Source organism: Mesoplodon densirostris, chromosome 2, assembly GCF_025265405.1.
Source record: "Mesoplodon densirostris isolate mMesDen1 chromosome 2, mMesDen1 primary haplotype, whole genome shotgun sequence".
Lineage (NCBI taxonomy): Eukaryota > Metazoa > Chordata > Mammalia > Artiodactyla > Ziphiidae > Mesoplodon > Mesoplodon densirostris.
Window position 1 is genome coordinate 120,557,628 of NC_082662.1, and position 10,869 is coordinate 120,568,496.

At 44.5% G+C, this 10,869-nt stretch overlaps 1 protein-coding gene and 1 non-coding gene across 2 annotated transcripts; one reads left to right on the plus strand and one right to left on the minus strand.

Annotated features, from left to right (window-relative positions):
- The first annotated feature begins 374 nt into the window (after positions 1–374).
- On the plus strand, positions 375–448 carry TRNAN-GUU (transfer RNA asparagine (anticodon GUU)). The gene has a single exon. It is a non-coding gene; the product is annotated as a tRNA-Asn (tRNA).
- Positions 449–3,744: 3,296 nt separating this feature from the next.
- Positions 3,745–10,619, minus strand: LOC132483102 (low affinity immunoglobulin gamma Fc region receptor III-A-like). Its single transcript, XM_060088353.1, has 5 exons — positions 10,503–10,619; positions 9,803–9,823; positions 9,194–9,448; positions 6,038–6,292; positions 3,745–4,319 (listed from the first exon to the last, which is right to left on the minus strand). The coding sequence occupies exons 1-5, from the start codon at positions 10,549–10,551 to the stop codon at positions 4,129–4,131; spliced, it is 771 nt and encodes a 256-aa protein (XP_059944336.1). The 5' UTR covers positions 10,552–10,619; the 3' UTR covers positions 3,745–4,128.
- Positions 10,620–10,869: the final 250 nt, after the last annotated feature.

A 10,869-nucleotide genomic window follows, 5' to 3' on the forward strand; every position in this document is an offset into this window, starting at 1 on the left:
ATTGTCTAGATCAGCAAAAAAGTATATTGATATACTTCTCAGAGCAAAACCAAGTGAACTCGTGAACCCACAGAGAGCATTCATTCATTTTGGGTTCCCCAAAGACCCTTCGTTCATTCGTTCTCGGCTGCTCTCGTTTTCTTAGCATCTTCCGGGTAGAAAGTGAGTTCTGTCCCAGATCTAAGCAGGTGCTAGAGCAGGTCCTAGGGGAAAAGACCTGCTTCTCTCGGGGCTACTAACTGTCCTGGTGCGCGGGAACGTGATGGCTCCACCGGTTCCTATGCCAGCCTTAACTAGAGTTCTTCGAAGACGCAGAGAACACAACGGGGTTATGTGTCAGTGAACTAAGTTGGTAAAAAAGAAGTTTACTGTCTGTCTCTGTGGCGCAATCGGTTAGCGCGTTCGGCTGTTAACCGAAAGGTTGGTGGTTCGAGCCCACCCAGGGACGGAAATGCCACCCTTTTGAATCCTGGGACGTGTCAGTGTCACTCCACTCGGGCTCCGTCCATGCTACCACGTGTTTTGCTAAAAGTTTCGAGTCTACGTGATTAAGGTTGCAACTAGTAATACAATTTTTACTTGCTCGAGTAAGGTTCTACTAAAATTGCATCATGAAACTGATGCTTTAAAAATACTTACCAGCCAGAGGAAGTGAGTATTCATAATCTCAAACTGAAATCTTTTACCCAACATCTGCCTGCCTTGCCTTTGTACTTGTATTTTCTAACTCTTGAAACGGGCGTTTCCAGACCCTGGGCCCTTAGTCATGCTACGTCCTACTGGTTACCAATTTTTGGAGAACCTACCTTCTAAATATTTGAATAACCATCTTCCTCTTCAGCCTGCTGACATTTACTTCTTCATTACTTATCCCTTCGGTTACTGCAGTAACTACCTAGCCGCCTAGGCAGTTTCCTGTCTTCGGCTGTCCTCTCCTTTCCAGCCTCCAAGTAGCTGCCAGAGAGGCTTTCTTTAGAAGAGAGACCTGTTTAAAATCCCTCAATGGCCTGCAGGGTAGACTACAACCTCCTTAGCTTGGAAGGCAGTGCCTTTCATAATCTGGCCCCTGAACTCTCTCCTCTTCTCCACTGACTCTTTTTTTTTTTTTTTTTGCCGTAAGCGGGCCTCTCACTGTTGTGGCCTCTCCCGTTGCGGAGCACAGGCTCCGGATGCGCAGGCTCAGCGGCCATGGCTCACGGGCCCAGCCGCTCTGCGGCATATGGGATCCTCCCAGACCGGGGCACGAACCCGTATCCCCTGCATCGGCAGGCGGACTCTCAACCACTGCGCCACCAGGGAGGCCCCTCCACTGACTCTTTAGACTTGAACAGAACCAAACTACTTTCTTGACCTCCTTCTCTGGCTTTTGAATCTTTGCCCATATGGGCCTTCAGCGCTTCTCCTTTTTGTCTGGCAAACTCCTAGTCATCCATCACCACAACACCAAAAATTAAGCCTCTTTTCTGCAGCCCTATCTTCATTCTCTCTCTCTTTTTTTTTTCTGGACGGGCATGCTCAGCGGCCATGGCTCACAGGCCCAGCCGCTCCGCGGCATGTAGAAAGCTTCCCAGATCGAGGCACGAACCCGTGTCTGCTGTATCGGCAAACAAACTCTCAACCACCGCGCCACCAGGGAAGACCCATTGTCTTTTTATTTACGTGTTTATGTTTCTGTTTTTTCTCACTAAGAATGAAAGTTCCTCCAGGGAAAGACCCTGGGTCGTTCATCTTGGTATCTTCAGCACCTAAACTCAAGCTTGGCACATTGTAAATACTAAATAAATGTGAGCTGAATGTTCAGCATTTCCAAATGCGCTTGTCCGATGTCTGAATCTCATCTAATATTCCTATACCAAGCTTGAATTGTCTTGGCATAAAGGTTATAATTGACACAATTAGGCTGGCCAGATACCTCTGCCCAGGCCCCACCTCCTTCCTAGCTCTTTCCTGCCCCGTGCTCTAAAACTATCTCTAATTCTCATTCATCCTCCTATCCAATACCACCTATGAAATTTTCCCTTTACCCCATTGTCCCAACAAGATTTGTTGAATTAGCAAGATGACTAATTCATATGAATTGTGGTGAGATGGTTGCTGAGACGAGAGGGGTTCCTCATCAACCCAAACTAATCCTTATGTAACCGAAAGTGGGGTCGGGCTGCTCGCCACTCAAAAGCTAGTAAAGAGGCAAGGCTGGTGGAAAGGAAAGTTTGCTTTATTTTGGATGCCGGCAACCTGGGGGGAGGGGTGGACCCTGTCCAAAGGCCGACTCCCCTCACTGACAATCAGTGGGCAAGAGATTTTATAGGCTGCGGGAGGGGGCTACATGCAGAAACAGCACAGTCAGCTCTGACAGTCATCTTGACCAATTGGTCACGGGTGGTCTAAGCAGCGTCATCTTGATTGTTTTAAGTACAATTCCTCTTCAGTTTGAGGGTCAGTTTGTTCCCATTTCCTTGAGGCCAATTCTTGGAATTGTGGCAGCTTTTGTCATGGCTACAATCTGGACATCATGTAGTTAACTCTTTCCACCTGGTCAGGTTTCAGTATCTATAAGATAGCTCACAGGAAATGGCTCAGAATATTATCTATAGCCTTTGAGAAGGAACTAAAGGTCCTTGACTATGCTTAATGACTAAACTATTATAATTTGGTCTCCTTTGACTGTTTTCCTTCGTTTCTGCATTTTTTCACTTCTCTGATTAAACTTATTCTTTGGCTAAAGTTTTTCCACAGACAAAAGGCAGGCAGAGGACATCGGGGACAAGTACCATAGGGTCCTGCTCCGTTTCACTGATAGAATTTTGGACAATGGGAGGAAAAAAAGATTTTTTTCATTCTTGTTTTATTACCATGGTTTTCCATCTTCTGTCTGACAGTGGAAGCAGGATCATGTAAAATGCCTTGCTGAAATCAAGAAATGGTTCTATTTAAAACTTCTGAAACACAAAGAGAGATAGCTAAAGCTTTCTTCTATAAGCAGTGATTGCCTTCTCCACCTCTACTCCATTGTTACTGACATGCTGAGGGATTTCAAAATTTCATAATTTAACTCAGTAGAGTTCAGTACATTTAATATTGGTTATCCAACATTTGTTTAAAGGATGATGTGATCAAAGCTGTATCTGAATTAGATACTAAAACGGAAAAGCTGGTTTTATAGTCCCTGCCACTGCTCTCTAATTCTCACTATTGTGCCCAGTAAAAGCATTCTCACCTCCTACCCATTCCTTCCTGTGCAGTTGTGGTTGACTTCTTCTCATGCTTTCTCTGTTTGGGTGCGGAGGTATCTCTGTTCACTGAGCTTAATATGGGACAACAATGTTGCTCTCCTTCCAATGGCTTTATTCTGTGCTTTCTTTTCTAAATCCTCCAACCCCTACACCCCTTCCTGGACCATTTCCTACTCATGACATTAAGAGGGTTGATCATTGTATACTTGCAGACCATCCCAATTCTGACATGGGCTCCCCTGAAAAACTCTATTCTACATCACCTCTGTGATTTTCTTTTACCTCTACCATGGCTCATATTCTAGGAAAACAGCCCAGGTGGTGGTCTTCTCTGGTCTTTCCTGGACTACCCTGCTCTTCCTTAGCCACCCCCTTCATTGGTTCTGCTGTCTCCCTTAGACCCCCCAGACGTACCCGCAGTCTGTCTAGAAAGAGTTTTAGGACGCCTTGAAGGCAGCCAGCCCTGCAGCAACCGATGCAGACTACTATCCAGCTGGTTCTCAACCATGAATTCTCTTATTTACATATCCATTTATTTAAGGACAATATTCATACATCAAGGGTAATCATCAAGAGTCTGTATTGTTACTTTGCTGGGACGGAATGGTTAGAATAGAGAAAGCATCCATGTCGCTCTGAGACTTCTATTCCTGGTAATGCAGCTGCTTACTGGGGCTTCACTGTTGGCACTTGAAGATCACAGTCCCTTCCTTTCCATAGGAGACCAAGAGAAAACAGAGTTGGGTGAAGAACCCTCAGCCTAGAGTCTGAGGTGTAATTTTCCTGCTGCTCCCAGAGATGCCTGTTGGGCATGGTGGGGCTGTGAATTTAGAAAGAGGTTCAGAGATGCTTCTTTTATCACTACCATGGGATGGGGATGCTGCTTTTATTACCCTCATTTGCCTTGAGGGCCCTGAGTCCATGTGACTTTGCCATTCCTCCAGTCCTCCTTTGAGTTTTGAAGGTCTCTCTTCATAGAAAAATACAGCCCCGTGTCCACTGCAAACAGGAGTCCCATCACCAGGAGGAAAGTGATTTGGTGCCAAGGTGGAAAGAATGATGAGCTGGATGGTGGACTTTCTTGACCTAATAGGAGAAGCAGAGGGATGAGAATAAAATGACATTTGTTGAGGCAGAAATTTGGAATAAACAGTGAGGTCATCAGTGGAAAGTCTTTCTGACACCTGATAAGAGACAGATTCTAAGGAATATGGGGGAGTCTGGCGGAAAGCCATAGCTTCCTCCCACTGAGTCTGGGTTTTAATGCTACCTGAGCAAAAGTGTTTTCATGTTTGATGGAGGTATGTGACATAGTGTTAAGCAAGGTAGGTTGTAGCTGGGTTTTGTGTGAAATTATGAAAGTAGTCAAAGTTTAGGTTGGTGTGAGAACACTATTTCTTAATTCAGTAACTTTCTCTTATGTCTCAAAATAATACTCATTGTTTTTACCCCGCTAAAGGAAATCTAAAAAAAAAAAAAAAAAAAAAAAAGTGAACCATTGAAATCTGCTACTTACCATCAGAAAGTTGATAATATTTCTTTATCACGGCTCAGTAACTAATAACCCAAAATGGAAAGAGGTAGAATTTGCTTGTTCTCAACCTCTTAGCCCTTAATATTGTTATTTTAAAGTCATTCCTCACTGTAGTCTATAAACTGGTAACATTAGAGTGGATTTTTAGTCTTAATTTTTTTAACTCTTAATTTTGATTTAATTTCAAACTTAAAAAAAGGTTACCAGTAAAGTATAAATAACTCTCATATATTCTTTACCTAGATTTACTAATTGTTGGCATTTTGCCCCTATTTTCTTTATTATTTGCTTTCTCATTCTCTATTTGAGAGTATTTATTTTCAATTTAAATTGTGATAAAGTTATTTTTTATACAAATTATGGCACTGTTTTGTTAAAATCTCAGAAGATGTGTGGCTATCTTGCTGTCTTACTACATGTAAATTGCTTACAACAAACATCTTAGTCTGATTATAGGTGGAAGTTTTGTGAAATTAGGAAGTCCAGGAGCACCGTGGCAGGGGATCTCTGACCCTGGAGGATGGTACTACAGAAACTGCAGATGTTTTCTAAGTGACTTAGTGGAATTCAAAATTCTGTCATAGGACATTGGCGCCTGTCCAATCCTTTCATTTTATCTAGTGGTTCAGTATACAGGCTTTGAATCTTTGGTGTGCCCTTGGAGACACATTAATTACCCCCCTCCCTTTTTTCCACCTCAGTTACTTCATCTGTAGAGTTAATATTACCGACCTCTTAATGTTGTTGCAAGGGATTACTATGATCATCAGACTAGTTGCATGTAAATAAGCACTCAGCACAGTGTCCAGCACATTGAAAGATGCCCGATAAATGTCAGTATGTCTTTGTTACAGAAGTGGAAACTGAGGTTTAGAGAGTCTAACTGGCCACAGTTACATGGTTAATTAGCAGCAGAGCCAGAACACAGGTTATGGGTTTTTCTGTGAGAAAGTGAGGCGCTACTGCCAGCTTCGCTTTTGGCTATGACTTGAGGTTTGGAGGGGAAAGGAGAACAGGTAATGATGGGCCAGCATGATAGAGACAGATAACATTATGGATATAGTTTGAATGAGGTGAGTAAGGACAGGCATATTTATGGGGGAGGAAATGTGACTTCTGCACCTGCTGTCACATTGCAGAGTGAATGACCCTTGTAAAGAAGTCTGTGGAATGGTCAGCAATCTCCTCCCAACTCATCTTCCCAGTGTGAATGCAGAGTCCCCACACATGGTGCTCTGGGCCCTTTAGATGTGCTCTGTACATCTCTTACCTTGAACAGTGATGTTCATAGCCTCTGAAGACTCGTTTTTCCTCCCGATAATCCCCCTGCAGAAGTAGGAGCCACTGTGTTCAAGTTTTGCTTCTGGAATGTAGAAGTCAGAATTCTGATAAGAAAACTTCTTGCCTTTGCCATTCTGGAAATATTGAACCTTTTGTACAGTAGTTTTCTTCCAACTGTGACACTTCAGCTCAATGGGCTCCCCCTGTTGGACCACCCACCGAGGGGCCTGGAGCAACAGCCAGCCTGAAAGACACAAAGAGAACACAGGCCCAGGAAGCCTCAGCATTCAGTGCAAACCTTTTGTGAAGGGAGGGGATGCTTACAACCCAGATCCTGGGGGATGATAGAAAGCCAGACTGGGAGCCATCCTTACATAGCTTTCTTTGGGAAAAAGCCAACTGGGCCCTGCAAGAGAACTCAAGGCACACCAAGAACTTTTGTCTAATGGTGGAGAGGGAGAGACACACACATGGTCAAAACATAAGGTTAGAGCATAGGGTCTAAGTGATGAGGCAGGTGAGAAGCAATTTGCAATATCCTTAATGGCTACACTTCGATTTGCTATGGCAGGTAATAAGGAGCCGTTGTAAGTTCTAGATCAAAGAGTAAAAATTGTATTAGAAAATGATGATTTGCCCAATTAAAGGAAAGGTAGACTTCAGAAGGAATGGATAGTTGTAGGAATATTGGAAGACTGTTGCAGCCAGTCAGGAAGAAGGTTACTCAGTGGCCACAGGAGTGGCTGCAGAAATCATGAAGGAGAACTCAATATAAAAGTCAGAGAGGGGGGACTTCCTGGGTGGTGCAGTGGGTAAGAATCCGCCTGCCAATGCAGGGGACATGGGTTTGATCCCTGATCTGGAAAGACCCCACATGCCATGGAGCGATTAACCCCGTGTGCCACAACTACTGAGCCTGCGCTCTAGAGCCTGCAAGCCATAGCTACTGAAGCCCGGGTGGCACAACTACTGAAGCCCGTGTGCCTAGAGCCTGTGCTCCGCAACAAGAGAAGCCACTGCGATGAGAAGTCTGTGCAGCACAACAAAGAGTAGCCTCCGCTTGCCACATCTAGTGAAAGCCTGCGTGAAGCCAAAAAAGAAAAAAATTAAATTAAATCTTAAAAAAAAAAAAAGTCAGGGAGGGGGAAAAAAAGCATGCGTGGTAGTGCTGATGGTAATTTGTGGTTTCTGAAGGGCCACAGCGTCTCAGCAAGGCCATCTTCATTACTGAGCACAGGCTCTGAGAGAGAGAATGTTATGTCACCAAGATACTTGTTTTCACAACTGCCTTGCCAAGTAACCAGCCTCCACACACACAGAGAGAACTTGAAATTGTGGTCAGGAAGTTGGCCTGAATAATTTAAAATGATATTGCATAGAAATTTTAAAGTGACATGAGAAAACATTCATCAGACAATGTTAAGTTAAAAAGACAGAATACAAAAAGTATGTATGCTCAGAAAAAAAGAAAAAACATGGACTTAAATATTAACAGGGGTTACCTATGTAATCATATATGTATATATATGGTCTGGTTTCTTTGGGGGGAACATTCTTGTTCCATTCTGGCTGTCATGGACTCAGTGAATGTCCGTATGTACATTCATTAAACTAACATTTTATTTATTTATTTTTTTTTTTGCGGTATGTGGGCTTCTCACTGTTGTGGCCTCTCCCGTTGCAGAGCACAGGCTCCGGACGCGCAGGCTCAGCGGCCATGGCTCACGGGCCCAGCCACTCCGCAGCATGTGGGATCCTCCCAGACCGGGGCACGAACCCGTGTCCCCTGCATCGGCAAGCGGACTCTCAACCACTGCGCCACCAGGGAAGCCCTAAACTAACATTTTATTGAGCACTTACTATGTTGTGCAGATTGGGGATACCCAGATGACTAAGACAGATCAAAGAATCTGTGATCTAGACATAGAACTAATTACAATACAGTGTGATAAGTGCTACAACAGGCTAAGAACAAAGGACTGAAGGACCAAAGAGAACGGAACAAAGAAATTCTGCCCAAAGAAAGTAAGGAAAGCTTCTCAGAGAAGTAGATAAGCGAAATGGGTCCTAAAGAATGATCAAGAGTTTGCCTGCTGAAGTTAATGCTCTTGGTCACAGTTTAAAACAGTTCTCACTGATTAGACTTCTAAAGTCAGTTTGTAGAGCCAAGTTTAAGACAAACTAATAACTACCAGATATGACTTGTCCGTTGCTTCCTGTTGGTAATTCCCCATTTTATTTGGTCATAGGTGGCCATCTATCTCTCACCTAGCTAGATAATAGACATTCCTCTTTGTAGCTCTGTAGACTGAGAACCATGTCAGCTAAGTGACACAGTCAGGCAAAGAAGCCAAGAAAATCAGCTTCAGATTCCGTGGAATTCTGTTGCAGGTCCACCTTCATTAGGCCCTCCTTCCCCTCCAGACTTGTTCCACTCACATACAATATACAGATGGGGCAGCCATGAAAATAGAGTCAGGCTTACAAGGTGACGCTGCAGGTACCGGGCTATGTGGTGTGATTTCAGGAACACCAGGAGAGATCTCTGCCTCCAAAATACTTCGACTTGCATCTAATGAGTGGATTCTGTTAATACACAAAGACTTTGATTCCATGATGAATATGCAGGCTGAATGTGTATATATATCTCTATTAGGAGAGATATCACATGGCCAAATTTATGCTGAAGTGTATATTTTGAGTGTGGCATTAATGGGAAGAGAGAGATAGATATTATGGTAAATTAGGGATGGCTTGTGGGGTAGCTTAGGGCATTGTGTGTCTGAGAGTGAGGAGACTGAGGTCCTAAAATGGATTCATTAATTTATTCAGTAACTATTATTGAGCATCAGTGTCATGTCCTGACCTTCAGATAACACCATTCATGCTGTATGTATTCTATGCGAATGTTGATTCCTGGAATTGTGCAGTGCAGCAGCCCTGTAGTATATGCCAGGCTTTGACTTTTTACCTAAGGCCTACTTATAGCTAGGACTACAATTCTGATATAATTCAGTAGGACTACAGATCATCTCATCTTAGTTTTAAGCCCCAGGAACATCATCTTCTGGTGCTTCCCAAGTCTTTCAGGGCCTCTTGTTTTACCATTTATTGGTGATTTCCCTTTTCCCCTTCACCTACTCACCCATGTAGACTTTTAGCTTCACCGGGTCACTGAGTGTGGAGAGGCCCGTCTGACACTTGTAGTCTCCACTATCCTCAACTTTGGCATCTGTGATGAAGTAGCTGGAGGCCTGGTTTGAGATGAGAGTCCCATTGTGCCACCACTGTGTGGAATTGTCTCCAAGAGGGTAGTCCCCCTGGCACTTTAGAGTCACTTGGTCATTCGTGAGCACCCGGTCCCATTGAGGGTCTAGGAGTACCACAGCCTTTGGGAGATCTGCCGAGGAGTCAAGAGAATGTAGATAAGGGCAGGGAAACGAGCCAACCCTACAATGGCATTCCCAGGGAGGCTCAAAACCCATTGCGAACCGAGAGTTGGCAACTCAGCCTTAGCATAGCACTCAGTCTGAGCATATTGGCTTGGAGAGGCTTGGCCTCCTTCTTGGTCTCTCTTTATCTTGAGCAAAATTGGCCAGAGAAGCATAGGGCCAAGCCCTACTGTGTTGGGGGAATTACCCCTGCCAACCCCACATCAGCAATTTCCTATGCAAAGAACATTTCCTAATACCCTGTGGCTATTGCACATTTACATTCCTCACTTGACCCATCCAAGACCACAAAGGAAACTCACCAGCTTGCGTGCCAGCTGAAACTGTAAGAAAAAAAAGAGTGAAACGAATATTGAGTAGCAGCTGAAATCAGGGTGACTGGAGCATGGAGTGAGTTTAAACTCCCCTGCCCACCTCTGCCCTGGGAGGCCTGTGTTCCCAAGAATCAAGATAAATATAGTGGATAGCTCTCCCATTGCCTGTCCTCTGGTCTCCAATGTCTGTGCCTCCTACTACCTTGTCCACCCAAACCAATTTTCAACGCCATTCCCTTACTCTGTGGTCCCCGTTCGAACTCCCAGATTAAGGGTACAGATCAAATATCCCTGAATCAAGCCATAAAAACAACCTCACCCCAAGTCCCCTGGAAAGGGAGGAAATTAAAAGACTTAGGAACACTGGAATGTGAGAATGGAAGAGACAGACCTTCAGGACCATCTAGTCCATACTCTTCAGTTTATAGATAGACAAACTGAGACCCAGAGGGGTGAAGTAACGGAGACCTCACGTCCCCCTTCATCTCCTGATTATGCCCAAATCAGGGCCAGCAATTCTCCACATCTCTAACACTTGAAGCTTTGTCCTAGAAGCTAAATCTAGATCTATAGACATGGTAAGGGGTCCTATCCCTTGGTAGGGGTCTCACCCCTTGCCTGAAAAGGGATGTCTGCTGAACCCAGGGCATCTTGAGCTCAACTGCCAGGCAGGGTGATTCTGACTTACCTAGAAGCAGCAGAGCCGTTGGTGGTAGCAGCTGCCACATGCTGTGCATTAGAGTAGACAAGTCACCACAGATATCAGAGCCCTAAGGGGACCTAGTTGACTTGAAGAGAGGAAATAAACAGCCTTTCTCTCCACCCCTCAAGCCTATTACTCATCAGTTTCCTTTTCTGGAAACGTCATTTGATTCCTGAATCTGAACTCTGACAAATGAAACCCCACCTCTCTGGTTTGGATCCACCCGGTGACACGAACAGGACAACAGGACCCTGGGAATGAGACTCAGTAAGGAGGACATTCCCTGAGGGGGTCTCTTGTTCTACCTCAAAACTTCTCACTCTCCTGCTTGGCCCAGACCCATCTCCACCCA